This window comes from Hypanus sabinus, chromosome 12 (genome assembly GCF_030144855.1).
Source record: "Hypanus sabinus isolate sHypSab1 chromosome 12, sHypSab1.hap1, whole genome shotgun sequence".
NCBI lineage: Eukaryota > Metazoa > Chordata > Chondrichthyes > Myliobatiformes > Dasyatidae > Hypanus > Hypanus sabinus.
This window is the reverse complement of record NC_082717.1, coordinates 102,020,867-102,037,504: the sequence shown is the minus strand read 5'-3', so window position 1 is coordinate 102,037,504 and position 16,638 is coordinate 102,020,867. Positions and strand designations below refer to the sequence as shown.

The window sequence follows — 16,638 nt, the reverse complement described above, 5'->3', positions numbered from 1 at the left end:
CCAATGTGCAGCTCTTATTGCTCTGCTCCTGAGTGAGCTAATGGCTCCAGCATTAATGGGCAATGGATTGCTCCGTAGCGCATTAAGAGCTGCTGCAAATTTGAGTGCTAAATGGGTCATTTAGTTAGTAAAGCCTACTGTTGTCATACCTTCTCTGGTGGTGGATTTTGGTAAGAAACTATGTGATGAGATCGGAAAGAAATTGTGCCTGGGTAGCAGTAAGCTTTCTGATTTTCAACGTGGTATCTGAACTGAGGCTTTCTGAAAGTTGAGAATCCAGTGATTTAAATTTGTAGCAGTTTATCAACTATCAATGATTCAGATATTTATTGGTAATGCAGACCTAAGTAGGTTTTGTTTTGTCTGTTGTGTTTTACATGTGTGTTTCCTCAGGGAACTTTGGGAATGCATTTTGGTTCTTTGCTTTTATCTGTAGAAAGCAAGCTCTGGATGGCAATGCTGATCCAAATTTGTTATTAGGGCTGCATAATTTATTTCAGAGATATAGCCATTAGTAAATAATACACACTAAATATAGACTCAACTGAATCTTAATAAATGCAACCTGATTAGATCCTGAATGAGCCAAAAGCAGACAGTATTTGAGGGCCAAGTTAGGGTTTGAGGTTTTTAAGCTAAGTTCTTTCCAAACAGTACTTGGTTGAACCTGCTCAACTTTAGTCTTTGATGATCTGTTTCATTTCCAATATGCAAGCTTTATGTTTTGTATTTTTGCTAACATTTTGGGTTGAAAGTTATAAGGATACATCAGTGTCAGGGGCTCATTTTCTGGTTTGTGTGTGTTTTAGGATCTTTCCCAGATGCACAGCTTCCTTCAAAGAGACTCATTGGGCCCAAGAACTGTGAATTTTTGAAATCCAAACGAGAGGAGTTTCAAGAATATCTGCAAGTGTGTGTCCTATAACCTGCACATTGTGTGGGTTTATAGTGAGCTTTATTAGTTTATTTATTCAATTATTTTTATTTGTGTATTGATTTTCTTCATTACCTTTATATCAAGGTAATGATCACGACGGTCAGTTCAGCTGTGTTTATCAGATGTTTCCTTTCTCTTCCATCTTTGCTCCTTTCCACCTCCACTGAATGATTTTTGTGCTACAAAACCAACCTTTTGGCGGCCTCAAAAGCCCACAAATAGTTAATTCTTCAATCTAGAGAGTACTGAAGCTGATTGATGTACTCCTGTGGCCCTTTGGTTGACATCAGTAAACTACTTACAAACCAGGGCTAGACCACTGAAGACTTCCAGTCTGATCTGATGAGCATGGCAATTTCATCCATCTTATCTCATTCATCAAAAGATAAAGCAAGATAAAGCAGCTCATAATTGGCAGAAATAGTTTTTTTTTTACTGTGACATCAGTATTAATTACTGACCAAATGAAATTCTTATTGATATGAGTTTGTTTCAATCTGCATCATCATTCCTCTTTTTCATTTTTTTAAACTTAGGATTGCCTTTCTACAAGGTTTAGGAGTTCAGTTTTACTCAGATGTATTCTGAGTTTAATCTTCAGGGATGACATCATTCTTGAACTTTCTTCAGTGAATACTTTCCTTGTGTTTATGTTAGCCATAATGGACAAAGTTCTGTAAATGAGATACAGCCAAGGTAAACACGAGGAAATCTGCAGATGCTGGAAATTGAAGCAACAAACGCAAAATGCTGGTGGAATGCAGCAGGCCAGACAGCATCTATAAGGAGAAGCACTGTCGACGTTTCGGGCCGAGACCCTTCGTCAGGACTGCGATTGCGCAACCACCGACTGCAACTCCAGCCTTGAACTCCAGGCCGGGTCTTCACATGCTGCAATTGTGACTCCTGTCTCCCCTTCCCCGTCCACCACTCTGCAATCCCCTCTCCTTCAGATCCCATCGTCAGCTCCTGGGCCCTCAGAGGCTCCATCTTCCTCTCACCACAACCCTCCCCTCTCCACCGACACCACCAGCCTCCCTTCCCCCTCTGATCCCGTCTCTCATTGGTGCTGGGTCTTTACCATTCCCTCCGACCTTCAACTCTCTGAGGCAGAGTGCCCTATCCTCAGTAAGGGCCTCACCTTTGTCCCCCTTCGCCCACACCTCAGCGACTTCCACGTACGCCATGACGCTGAACTCTTCTTCCGCCGGCTCCGTCTCCGAGCTTACTTCTTTGGCAAGGACTCTCCCACCCCCACTGATGACCCCTTCTCCCATCTTCAACCCTCCTCCTCTTCATGGACACCCCGCTCTGGTCTTCTGCCTGCTCTGAGTCCTGACGAAGGGTCTCGGCCCGAAACGTCGACACTGCTTCTCCCTATCGATGCTGCCTGGCCTGCTGTGTTCCACCAGCATTTTGTGTGCGTTGCAGCCAAGGTAATCTGCTCATTCAGCTTGACGCCTTCTGCCTTTAGTAAACCAGTTTATCATTTTGTTGATTATTGCCAGTCTGTTGTCTAAAGTCATGCCATAAATTGGTTCCAGAGTTTCCACATCTTGTATATTGCCGATACTGTACAGTACTTTTACAACTCTTTGGTCAGTAGGTATAATTTGCCTGTATGGTAGCACTGCAGATTTGTCCAGTTTGCTTGGCTGCTTCCTCTTGCAACTTCCCGCATTCAAGTGAGTGCTCCATAAACAGTGGTGTCACTGTACGCAGTCAGGACTTAGAGGGCCTGTACACAGCCAGGACACTCCCCTGGGATGTGCAGGGCTTGTCTGGAGTCGTGCGTGCAAAGTGCAATAATGTACCAATACAGTTACAATGCAAGTAACCTTTCATTGAAAACAAAACCAGCACCCATGAAATTAAAAATAAAAGTACTACAGTTGGGAGACAGGATGGTTAAAAGGGCATTTAGCTTGCAGGCCTTCATCAGTCAGAGCACCGAGTTCAGGATTTGGGAGTTCCGGTTACAAGCTAGAGAGAGTGCAGAGAAGATTTACAAGGATGTTACCAGATCTAGAGGAGCTGAGTTTAAGGAGAGTTGGTCAGGCTGGGTCTTTATTCCTTGGAACGTAAGAGAATGAGGGACAATCTTATTTCAGTGTTTAAAATTATCATTTAAATCGATAAGGTAGATGGTAACTATCTTTTCCCCAGGGTTAGGGGTCCAAAACCAGGGGCTTATATTTTGGATGAAATATTTTAAAGAGACCTGAGGGGCAGCAGTTTCATGCAGAGGGTAGTGAGTAAATGGAACGAGCTGCCAGAGGAAATGGTTGAGGTATCGTTTAAGAAGCACTTGGGTTTAAAAGAGGTATAGGCTAAGTACAGAAAATTGGGACTAGCTGGTCAGCATAGACTGGTTTGGCTGAAGGTTTGTATATATGCTGTAAACTGAAAGATGATTCACAAAGTCAGGTCTAGACCGGGGGGTAAAACTGAAAACTTCAAGGGAAGATCTTTTAGTTTACAGTGCGGATGTCGCTCTCTGAAGTTGAATGTTACTGCATCTCAGAAGGCAGTGGGTGGTACCAACCTCGGTAAACACTGACTGCTTCATGAGGCTTGTTTTCACATGACTGCCTAAAAATTGCACCTGCTTACTGTGACGTAGCATTGTAATATGCCCACTGGGCCCTTGCCACGTCGGGGAGGTCTGTTCAGGGGCAGGATTAAAAGCTTTGCAATTATGGTTTAGGCTGCAACTTCAGTTCATATGGTCACTTTTTTAAAACGAGATAACCATCACACCAGCAAACTTGCTCGGTTTCTCAGCTCATCACTTCATACTCCCATTTCTCATCAGATAATAAAACTACCTCATTCTGATGTTATCTGTGCTGCTTGAACCCTTCTACTGCCAAAGCCTACATATGTGGTGTTACTAAGCCTGGATTGAACTATTCTGCTCTCCTGGCTGCCTCGCACCTTTGCCCCTTGGAATCCTCTAGACCGGGGGGTAAGGGGGGGTTCCCCAACCTTTTTTATGCCATGGACCCCTACCATTAACCAGATTAGGAATCTCTGCTCTAAACATTCAAATCTCTGCATTTGTCCTAGTTTATGCAAGTCCTGCTTGCTTATCAAACCTGCATTCATAGACTTATGGCTCCTATCAATTGTGCCAAATTCAAAGCCCTCGACCCCATATACTAAGCCTCCCATGTCTCAGGGGTCATACCACTCACTTCAGTCCAACAATAGTCTGCAGATTCTGCACTCCTTGAGCATCATCTATGTGTTTTCACAACTTGAGTATCATGATTTCAGCTGCCTTGTCTTCCCTGACTCTTTCTGTCTCTTCACCTCTCTTCCAAAAAGGCATTCCTTTGAATGCACTGATTGTTGACTGGACTTCCTGGCACTTGTCTTCATCTTAAATGTTGTTGGATAGTGTTCTTGGGAACCAGCCCAGGGCATTTATCCACTAAAAGTGCTATATAAATCCGGGTGTTTTATCTCCTGACCAACTGATAAACACTTTTCAGTTTTGGACACCCTCCCTCCATCTGGTGTGTGCCTGGTGTACTCTTCAGCCTATTGTCCAGTAGCTCCCTGTATGTCTATTTGAGACATTCTGTCTTTCTGTATGCCTGAGAGCCATAACATTCGTTCCATATGCATGTTGATGATGGGCTGACCTGCTTCACTGGTTGTGTTCCAAGCCCAGCGCAAACCTTGGAGCACTTCTGTGCTCAATTTGACTACCAGAACACCCCCATGTCTCCCAACAACCCTTTGGTCTCTGTATCTGAAGAAGCTGTGCGGGGCTGCCACCAAGAGAGAGAATCCAAGGAAAGCATCTGGTCTGGACGGGGTACCTGGCCGAGTACTGAAAACCTGTGTGTTCATGCATATCTTCAACTTCTCATTCTGACAGTATATGGTACCCACCTGCTTCAAGCAGGCTTCAGTCCATACCCCAGGGGTGCCCAAGAAGAGTTTGGTAACCTGCCTCAACGACTATTGCCCAGTGGCACTTACATCCACAGTGATGAAGTGTATTGAGAGGCGGTGTTGAAGCATATCAGCTCCTGTCTGAATGGCAGCATGGATCCGCTCCAGTTTGCCTAGCGAGGCAATAAGTCCACAGCAGATGCTATCTTGTTGATAACTCTGGGACATCTGGATAGCAAAGGTGCATACATACTATGTTCTTAATCAATTACAGCTCAGCATTTAATACCATCATTCCCTCAAAACTAATCAGTAAAATTCCAAGACATGGGCCTCAAATCCCCTTGGGCAATTGGATCCTGGACTTCCTCACTTGCACCCCAGTTAGTTTGGATTGACTAAAACATCTCTACAATCTCAATCAACACAGCAGTACCACAGGGCTGAGTAAATAGCCCCCTGCTCTTCTCGCTTTACGCCTATGACTGTGACTAAGTACAGCTCCAACACCATGTGCAGGTTTGCTGATAACACCACCATGGTGGGTTGTACCAAAGGTGGTGATAAATCAGAATGCAAGAGGGAGATGGAAACCAGAGGTCCAGGAGCCAGTGTTCATCAGAGGTGGAGAGAGTGAGTAACTTTAAATTCCTGGGTGTCACTATCTCAGGACCAGTCCTGGACGCATCATATAAATATTATTGCAAAGACAACAGGACAGTGCCTGTACTTCCTCAGGAGTCTGCGGATATTTGGCACGTCATCAAAAACCTTGGCAAACTTCTGTAGACGCGTGGTGGAAAGTGTGCTGACTGGCTGCATTACGGCCTTGTATGAGAACACCAATGCCTTTGAGAGGAAAGTCCCACAAAAGACCGTGAATTCAACCCACTACATCAAGGGTAAAGCCCTCCCCAACCATTGAGCACATCTACATGAAACGTTGCCGTAGAAAAGCAGCATCTATCGTCAAAGATCCTCAGCACCCAGGCCATGCTCTTTTCTCACCGGAAGGTACAAGCTCCTTAGAACTTGCAGCAACAGATTCAGTTGCTGTTCTGTAGATTTGCTGAGCATGCCCACAGGAAAACGAATCTGAGGGTTGTACCTGGTGACATGCATGTACTGTGATAATAAATTTTACTTTGAGCTTTGATCTAATACCTCTCAGTTTTATATAAAACTTGATGTTGTGTCTTGCATATTAAAATAGAGTTAATCTATCTGGCTTGGTCTGTAGCCCTTAACCCTTGTCTCCAACTTAACATCTAAACTTAGTCTTTCTGGAGGAGAAATTACTAGATTGCAAGAGGAAGTTATGTGAAGAAATGGTGCTTAACACCACCCCAGACTACCCAGCTCTAAATTTGAGATTACAAGCCCATGTTGTGGGCCCTAAGGCAATTACTTTTTCTCTTAACATCAATTAAACCTGGTTTTCATCATCCACAATCACAGTCTATGGAGCTTAGCCTCATCATTTGTCCTTTATTCCTGTTGTCATTCAGCTAAAAGCTGGTGTTTATCACAGTCGTGCTCTGCACAGAATATGTTGATTATACAGTATTTTGTTTCTGGGTCCGAGGTTGGTTTTGATAAACTGAATTGAAAATGCTTCATAGAAGTGTAACATGGAAATATCATCTAAGACTGACAGTCAAATCTGTCATTGTGAACCTGAGCAGGTGGACACTGAAAAATTACAGATGCTAGACATCTGAAATCAAAGCACAGAGCACTCAGCAGGCATGCAGCATATACAGAGAGAAACACAGAGTGAATCTGAGTACACTTCATATTAAAAACTGCTTAGATGACTACATGCACCAAACCTACTTTTGATTAGTGGAAGCATGTGGCTTTGCATCTTCCACCTGTTTCAACTGTGATGTTATGTGGAGTCACAAACCTGAAATTACCTGTGCATCAGTCCAGATCCAGAGCTGCCTGACCTCAGACTCCACTTGTGACCAAAGACTCTTATTTTTACTCTCCTTTCCTTTCACCATCTCAAGCCACAGTCCTGAGGACACATCGGATTGCGTAGAGGGGGAGAGAGCTTAAAAACAGCGAGCAGGGCAGTCGCTTGCTGGAAAGCTGAAAAATGGCAGATGGAATTTAATGTAGACGAGTGTGAGGTATGGCACTTTGGGAGGACCTATAGGGTAGGTCTTAAACAGCAAGTGGTAGGATACTGCCGAGTGAGGTAGAACTGAGGAGTCTGGGAATCTAGGTCCTTAGTTCATTGAGAGTGGCATCACAGGTTGATATGGTTGTAAAGAAAGTTTTTGGCACACTGGCCTTCATAAATCAAAGTTTTGAGTATGGGAGATGGGATGTTATGTTCAAATTGTGCAAGACTCTGGTGAGACCTAATTTGAAGTATTGATTGCAGTTTTGGTCTCTTACCCATGGGAAAGATGTAAATAACACCATATTCAAAGAGTGCGGAGAAAATTTTACAAGGATGTTGCTGGGTCTTGAGGACCTGAGTTATAGGGAGAGTTTGAATAGGTTAGGACTTCACTCACCAGAACGTAGACGATGAAGAGGAGATTTGATGGAAATGTACAGAATTATGAGAGGTCTAGATAGGGTAAATGCAAGCAGGCTTTTTCCACTGAGGTTGGGTGAGGCTATAACTAGAGGTTATGGGTTAAGGGTGAAATATTTAAAGGGAATTTATTCACAGAAGGCGGTGAGTGTGCCTTGCGCTGCCACCACAAGTAGTAGATACAAGCTCGATTTCAGCATTTTAGAAAGAATTTGATTGGTACATGAATGAGAGTGTATGGAGGGCTATGGTCTGGGTGTAGGTTGATTGAACTAGGCAGATTAATGGTTCAAAACAGACTAGATGGGCTGAAGGGTCTGTTCTGAGACTTTATGAAAATCGTATTTGCCGAGGTTGCCGAGCTTTTTTGCGTCATTTTCTTGGGTCATTTGCTTGCTGTGATTATTTATCATTGGTATGGCATATGATTCCAACTTTGACGTTTTGCAGGAATGAGTTGTCACATAAAAGGAAAGATCAGAGTTGTGGGTTTGATTTTTGAGGTATGTATTGAATGTACATCATGATGAGCTTGGATCATATCAGAGTGCCCTACCTAAAGAGAATAAGGATGAAGAGAGAGATTCCTGGTATTTATGGACTTGCTTCCAATCGGAAAATACACTTTTTAATGTCCATAGCAGACTTCATCCATTTTCCAGATGGGTTCATCACACTGAAAGTGATTTTTTTGGGTTGAAAGGCGCAGAATAATTGGAATTGAACAATCTACTTACAGGAACATCTGATAGTCTTATATTTGCTGACTGATCAGGAAAATAAAAGCTGCTGATGTGAGAAATCAGAAACACTGGAGGTACCCTGCTGCTTGGGCAACACCCAGGAAAGAGAAGAGCTGAGTCGATGTGGCTTGCTTTTTTATATTTGGACATGCTGTCTTTGTATACTTGTGCTTTGTTTCAGATTTCTCGCATTGGTAGTTCTTTTCTGGCCTATCGATCCATTGTGTAGATTGTTAATAAAGTATGAAAATTTAGTCTGAAAAATTGGAGTGCTGGATGAAATCTATGAAGTTCATTTTGTTTTCTCTTGAATATCCCTAGAATTTGCTGAAACACCCAGAATTAAGCAATAGCCAACTTCTCGCCGATTTTCTCTCTCCTGATGGATGCGAATCACAGTTTCTGGAGAAAATCCTGCCGGATGTAAATCTGGGTAAGATGTTGAGTATTTTGTCTGTAACTAGGGGCACTTCAGATGTGAAGGCCACAGCAGTGATGGCTGAAGCTTGATTAGTAGCAAGCTCAGCAAGCTGGAATATGGCCAGAAGATGTGGGGTTTCATTTATTCTCATCCTTGGTGGTTGTAGGAGTCGTGACCCCACAAGGAATCTTTGGACAGCCCTCGTGTTCTTCAGAAAGTGCCTAATTTTAATTGCAAATGAGATTGTGATGAAGTGGGAATCAGTCCTGAACAGAGCGCCTGTTATTTGTGAAGTGAAAAGTGCCCATGAAATGTAATATTGTCTCTGTTTGTAGGGAAAATTATCAAGTCTGTCCCTGGAAAGCTGATAAAGGAAGTAAGTTACAAACATTTTTCATAGACTTATTGCACAAACATCTTCATCAGCCGAGGTTGAATAGACAACTGTTCCCAGGCCTTCCCCTATGGTGGGCTGCTTATGAAAACCTGAAAGGAATTCTTCCCACTGACCTAGGGAGTTATTTTTTCCATCTCATAGTTCACCCCGTTCCACCCGCTGAATCTGATTGGAGCACACATTTGATTATTTTATCAAAGAAATTGTAGGGCAAGTTCACAAGCTCAGTCCTCAGTCCATTTAAACATACCCAGTAGGTCTGTTCATTCCATCACAGTCCTGGACACATAAGCCTGACTTCACATTTGAACAAAACCTTCAGTTGCTGAGGATCTGAAATTATTTTATTACCATTTAGAGATAGAGTGCAGACCAGGTCCCTGCAACCCAGAGAGCTGCACCGCCAGCAACCCAACTATTTAACTCGAGCCTGTTGACGGGACAACTTACAGTGACCAATTAACCAGTAGGTCTTTGGACTGTGGGAGAAACTGGAGCACATGGAGGAACCCCATGGGGAGAACGTACTGACACATGGAGCGTAGAAGAGTACAGCACAGGAACAGTGTTGTGCCAAACCAGCTAGAAAGTAAATGAACCTCCCATCCCTGCCCCCAAAACTAATCCCTCCTACCTGTACAATGTCCACATCCCTCCATCTTCCACATTATCATGAGTCTATCTAAATATCTCTTTAAAAACCTCAGATACACTTGCCTCCACAACCATACCAGGCAGCACATTCCCTTTGAACCTACCCGCAGTCACCTTCAATGCACGGCCTCTGGTAATAGACATCTCTACCCTGGGGAAAAGATGCTCCCTGTCTACTTTACCTTACAGATGGCGCTGGAACTTGACCCCAAACTCGGAATGTCCTGAGCTGTAATAGCATTGCGCCTGATGCCCGAGTGAGCTGGAATTTCTGGAATCTGACTTTAGATAGAGTCCTAATGGAAATGACCATCTCTACATTATTAATTATTTCTGAAATCTTTTGTTTTTGTCTCAACTGTGCTTTTATCTGGTCTGCTGCTCATTCATTGCTTTGTCCTCCAACTTCCAAAGTTGTTACTGCTTGAACCAGTGAACTTGGTTTATTTGTCGTGTTTTCTTTTTAAAGCTGATGTCTGCAGAAATGGTTGGGGAATCTGATCTGAATCGGTTTGTTGAGGCTGATTCAAACTGATGTGGAGGATCACAGCTCGTCAAATAAGATCATGCGATTAGTCATCAAATTTGGACTGTGGCCAGCAAAGTGTTTCAGATACTGTCAATACAAAGGCATGTCAAGAGGATTTGCTCTAAATACCGTATTTGCAGTTGGGTTATATCACATCTTTAATAGGTGGTAAATGTCATCTCGAGGCCCTTCATAAAATTCCCATTAAATTACAAATTCATATTGAACCACATGATAAGAGAAAATAAGCACGAGGGAATGTACAAAAGGATTTGGATCATGAAGGCAGAGTAATCACATCTTCAGATGAGTAAGATGTCAGCACTAGGGAGTGCAGGGCAACTAAAAGAGATTAAGGGTGGGGAATGTCATGGCCAAGGAGGGATTTGAAAACGAGATGAGAATTTTTAATCTCAGTCATGTTTCCCTGGTGACCAAAAAAAAAAAGAGGGTATTGGCACAATTTGGAACAGACAACGTTTCAGGCCAAGACCCTTCTTCAGGACTGAATGAAGTGTGGTGAAGTTAGTCAGGAGGAACATAGCAATACAGTCTGGAGAGTGGGTAAATATTTTTATGAATCCGTGGCCAGGTTATTGTAGCTGTTGGGTTGGTATAAGGAATTCCTGTTTGGGGCGCAGTTTATTTGCATTGGAGCCAGTGGCAGCGGTCAGGGTCTGGAGTCAACAAGTGCAGCCATGCTGAAGTGATGGCTCCCAATGTCTCTTGCTGGAGACAGGAACTTATCCTGCTGCCTTGGTGTGGGGCAGATGGTATCTGCTTGGAATCACATCTGACGACCGTGATTGTTCTTGGTAAATATTTCTACAGAAGTGGTTTGCCATTGCTGCCCTCTGGGCTGTGTCTTTACAGGAAAGGTGACCCTGGTCATTATCAATACTCTGCAGAGATTGTCTGCCTGGCAGCAGAGGTCACATAACCAGGGTTATGATATACACCAGCTGCTCCCACGACCATCCACCACCTTTTCCCATGGCTTCACGTGACCTGATCCGGTGGGGGAGCTACACTTTGCCCAAGGGTGACCTGCAGGTTACTGGAGAGAAGCAGAGCCTTTCTCCTACTTGGAATCAGAGGCATAAAAAAGTGGGTTTTACCCAGGTTTGCAAGTGTTGGAACTTATTAAAGTCTTGCATTGACCTCATTAAATTCCAGTTTGTGTTTTACTGCTGTACTGCAGTCCTTCTTAACTGTCTTCTCCACTTTGTAATCACAGTATAACCGATGCATTGTTCACTTATTGCTCTTGTATAGAAAGGCCAACACCTGGAATCATTTCTCACAGCATTCATCAACTCCTGTGAGGCTCCCAAGCCCAAACCAAGCAGGCCAGAGCTCACCATTCTCAGCCCAACCTCAGAGAACAATAAAAAGGTGAGTTGAGAGGCACTCTATCTGATAGAAGTTTGTAGAGGCAGTCAGCCCACGATACTCTGCAGTGCTTACATTCGTAATACTTCTCACAGCAGCTTCTTGAAGTAACCTGTAACTGTAGTTTCTTTCTTTCCTATTCTCTTCATGAATATGATAGGTTGGAGGAAAAGAGGATGATTTTAATGTGTCTTAATCCCTGTATTTACACCAGAATTACAGTATTATCAACCTCATACAGCTGGCAAAACTGGCTTACTGATTTTGGAGGAGTGCTGGATGTTTTGAAAGCTCATATTAAAACCAGCCAATTTCAACAGATCAGTATTTAAAGAAAATATGTACATTTTCTGGATGTATTGTTGTGTTTGTACTACAAGGAAGTGCGTGCAAGTTTAGGATGTGCATGCAGGTGTCAAGCTATTCTGTATTTTCAGAAATGAAAATGCTTCATGTCTGACTGAGGCTGAGTTTTGGCGTAGTGGGAGTGAGTTAGAGAGAGAGCGAGAGAGAGACACACACACACACACTGTCATAAGGAGGAGGACATTAAGCCCCTTATACCTGTTCTGACGGTTGATAGCATCATGGCTGATCTTTTGCTTCCATGCTTCTTTCCTATCCTAAACACATATCCCTTGCTTCTCTGATTGTCAAAGTATCTTTAAGTTCCTGTCTTGAATGTGCATAGTAAATGAGCCTCCATGTTCCAGAGATTCACAGTCCTGAATGGCCAGTGTTGATGTGTCTATGGTTCGAGACATCCCAGTCAGGGAAAATGTCATCCCTGTCAGTCCCGTAAGCACCTTGTATGTTTCAAAGAGGTCACTTTGCGTTTTCCTGAGCTCAACCCTATCGGCCCATTCTTAAAGATTCCAAGTACATTTATTATCCAAGTATAACAACCCTGAGATTCGGCTTCCCACAGGCAACCACGGAACAAAGAAACACCAGGGAACTCGTTCAAAGAAAACACTCAATGCTCAAAAAAATACAACAAATTACACAAGCTGCAAAAAACAAATGAATAGCACACAAAATATTAAACATCAAACCGCAGAGACCTTGAAACGGCCCAGGAGTGTTCAGTGTGGTTCAGTTCAATTTAGCACAGTGGCATTTGTTGACTGAAGTGCCCTGACCAAAATCGCGAAAAATGGCAGCAAAAAAGGAGTAACGAGCAACCAGAAGCACATATAACGTGAACGGCAACAAGTCCGACCCAGAAACCGTGCCCATCAAACCCTGCACCTTCTTCCGAGTCCGACCCAGAAACCGTGCCCATCAAACCCTGCACCTTCTTCCCAGTCCGACCCAGAAACCGTGCCCATCAAACCCTGCACCTTCTTCCCAGTCCGACCCAGAAACCGTGCCCATCAAACCCTGCACCTTCTTCCCAGTCCGACCCAGAAACCGTGCCCATCAAACCCTGCACCTTCTTCCCAGTCCGATCCATAAACCGTGCCCATCAAACCCTGCACCTTCTTCCGAGTCCGACCCAGAAACCGTGCCCATCAAACCCTGCACCTTCTTCCCAGTCCGACCCATAAACCGTGCCCATCAAACCCTGCACCTTCTTCCCAGTCCGACCCATAAACCGTGCCCATCAAACCCTGCACCTTCTTCCCAGTCCGACCCATAAACCGTGCCCATCAAACCCTGCACCTTCTTCCCAGTCCGACCCATAAACCGTGCCCATCAAACCCTGCACCTTCTTCCCAGTCCGACCCAGAAACCGTGCCCATCAAACCCTGCACCTTCTTCCCAGTCCGACCCAGAAACCGTGCCCATCAAACGCTGCACCTTCTTCCGAGTCCGACCCAGAAACCGTGCCCATCAAACCCTGCACCTTCTTCCCAGTCCGACCCAGAAACCGTGCCCATCAGACCCTGCATCTTCTTCCCAGTCCGACCCATAAACCGTGCCCATCAAACCCTGCACCTTCTTCCCAGTCCGACCCATAAACCGTGCCCATCAAACCCTGCACCTTCTTCCCAGTCCGACCCAGAAACCGTGCCCATCAAACCCTGCACCTTCTTCCCAGTCCGACCCAGAAACCGTGCCCATCAAACCCTGCACCTTCTTCCGAGTCCGACCCATAAACCGTGCCCATCAAACCCTGCACCTTCTTCCCAGTCCGACCCAGAAACCGTGCCCATCAAACCGTGCACCTTCTTCCCAGTCCGACCCATAAACCGTGCCCATCAAACCCTGCATCTTCTTCCGAGTCCGGCCCAGAAACCGTGCCCATCAAACCCTGCACCTTCTTCCGAGTCCGACCGAGAAACCATGCCCATCAAACCCTGCACCTTCTTCCCACTCCGACCCTGAAACCGTGCCCATCAAACCCTGCACCTTCTTCCGAGTCCGACCCAGAAACCGTGCCCATCAAACCCTGCACCTTCTTCCGAGTCCGACCCAGAAACCGTGCCCATCAATCCCTGCACCTTCTTCCCACTCCGACCCAGAAACCGTGCCCATCAAACCCTGCACCTTCTTCCCAGTCCGACCCAGAAACCGTGCCCATCAAACCCTGCACCTTCTTCCGAGTCCAACCCAGAAACCGTGCCCATCAAACCCTGCACCTTCTTCCCAGTCCGACCCTGAAACCGTGCCCATCAAACCCTGCACCTTCTTCCCAGTCCGACCCATAAACCGTGCCCATCAAACGCTGCACCTTCTTCCGAGTCTGACCCAGAAACCGTGCCCATTAGACCCTGCACCTTCTTCCCAGTCCGACCCATAAACCGTGCCCATCAGACCCTGCACCTTCTTCCCAGTCCGACCCAGAAACCGTGCCCATCAAACCCTGCACCTTCTTCCCAGTCCGACCCATAAACCGTGCCCATCAAACCCTGCACCTTCTTCCCAGTCCGACCCAGAAACCGTGCCCATCAAACCCTGCACCTTCTTCCGAGTCCAACCCAGAAACCGTGCCCATCAAACCCTGCACCTTCTTCCCAGTCCAATCCAGAAACCGTGCCCATGAGACCCTGCACCTTCTTACGAGTCCGACCCAGAAACCGTGCCCATCAAACGCTGCACCTTCTTCCGAGTCCGACCCAGAAACCGTGCCCATCAAATCCTGCACCTTCTTCCGAGTCCGACCCAGAAACCGTGCCCATCAAACCCTGCACCTTCTTCCCAGTCTTATCCAGAAACCGTGCCCATTAGACCCTGCACCTTCTTCCCAGTCCGACCCAGAAACCGTGCCCATCAAACCCTGCACCTTCTTCCCAGTCCGACCCAGAAACCGTGCCCATCAAACCCTGCACCTTCTTCCCAGTCCGACCCAGAAACCATGCCCATCAAACCCTGCACCTTCTTCCCAGTCCGACCCAGAAACCGTGCCCATCAAACCCTGCACCTTCTTCCCAGTCCGACCCAGAAACCGTGCCCATCAAACCCTGCACCTTCTTCCCAGTCCGACCCAGAAACCGTGCCCATCAAATCCTGCACCTTCTTCCGAGTCCGACCCAGAAACCGTGCCCATCAAACCCTGCACCTTCTTCCCAGTCTTATCCAGAAACCGTGCCCATTAGACCCTGCACCTTCTTCCCAGTCCGACCCAGAAACCGTGCCCATCAAACCCTGCACCTTCTTCCCAGTCCGACCCAGAAACCGTGCCCATCAAACCCTGCACCTTCTTCCCAGTCCGACCCAGAAACCGTGCCCATCAAACCCTGCACCTTCTTCCCAGTCCGACCCAGAAACCGTGCCCATCAAATCCTGCACCTTCTTCCGAGTCCGACCCAGAAACCGTGCCCATCAAACCCTGCACCTTCTTCCCAGTCTTATCCAGAAACCGTGCCCATTAGACCCTGCACCTTCTTCCCAGTCCGACCCAGAAACCGTGCCCATCAAACCCTGCACCTTCTTCCCAGTCCGACCCAGAAACCATACTCATCAAACCTTGCCCAAGACTCCTGCACCTTCTTCCATCAGCAGCAAATGAGAGGGAAGGGGAGAGAGAGAGACACCAGTCAAATGAAGGCAGATGACTCTGATCATCTGCTCGCCTTTCACTCTCATCCTCGTTGATTTCCATCTTAATCAGTAAGATCTGTGAGTAATGGAGCCGATTGTCAGTTCACACTCCAAAAGTAGGTGACATACTCCATTCTCAACCACACCAAATTCACTCAGTCGGCCCAAAAACACATTATCAAAATGTCAATTTTGGCTCCAAACACACGCAGATTAGTGATAGACGTATATTTAAAAGAAGAAGGAGGAATGGAAGTTGTTTTGTGAACTGTCTGCAGAATGTTGGTGCCATCTTGCCACATTCTCTCCTTGTGGGATGAGTTCTTCATCTCAGCAATCAGTCTGGTGAACCTTTACTGCGCTCTCTCTGTCACAGGTAGGAGGGACAGGCAAACTCTTCTGGATACACTCTCACCTGGGCTCCATGCCTTTCCACGTGATTTTAAATCATCTTGCAATGAAGTGTAGAAGACCATTTGCCTCTGGTTACTTGCACACATTGACTGGTGTACAAGGACATACAAGTCCCTTTGATCAACACAGCTTTTTGGTCTCTTACTGTATATAAATATAATGGCTTTTTTTATTTTATTTCCTACCAAGTGGTGTGGTTTCACACTTTTTCTCCACATCAGTCAGACACCTGGCCTTTCTGTAGCCATCTCTGCCCCACTGCCACCCAGCTTGGAGATGATCATTTCTTTTAAATCATTGGTATAGATTCTTAGCAGCTGGGACTCTGACATCAATCCGTGTTACCGTACCAGTTTGAATGTCCTAATTTCTCAAAGTAAGTTGTTCATGCTTACTCGTTCTCTTTCCATGCACGAGTGTCACCCCCAGTTAAAACTACCTTATACCTTAATCAAAGGGACTCTGAAAGTCCATATACACTACATCTACTGATTCACCTACCACTTCAATAATCTGTACCTGGTTTGTTCAACGTGATCTCATTTTCATGAATCATTGCTGAGCTCAGTTGAATCCTATTATTTCTTTCTAGGTGCAGTATTACCACTTCCCTAATAATAGATTCCAGCAAATTCCCAACTACTGATGTCAAGCTAACTGGTTGTTTGTTTTCTCTGTTAGGAAGTAGTAGACCTAACCTACTA

At 45.4% G+C, this 16,638-nt stretch overlaps 1 protein-coding gene across 4 annotated transcripts in view; it reads left to right on the top strand.

The window, feature by feature from the left end:
- Nucleotides 1-16,638, top strand: part of snx14 (sorting nexin 14) — a 138,819-nt gene that overhangs the window by 89,873 nt on the left and 32,308 nt on the right. For all 4 annotated transcript variants that reach the window (XM_059986585.1, XM_059986588.1, XM_059986587.1 and 1 more), the window contains 4 exons: nt 810-910; nt 8,462-8,573; nt 8,897-8,937; nt 11,417-11,536. In XM_059986585.1, coding sequence (XP_059842568.1) covers nt 810-910; nt 8,462-8,573; nt 8,897-8,937; nt 11,417-11,536 — 374 coding nt within the window. The remainder of the gene's footprint in view (nt 1-809; nt 911-8,461; nt 8,574-8,896; nt 8,938-11,416; nt 11,537-16,638) is intronic.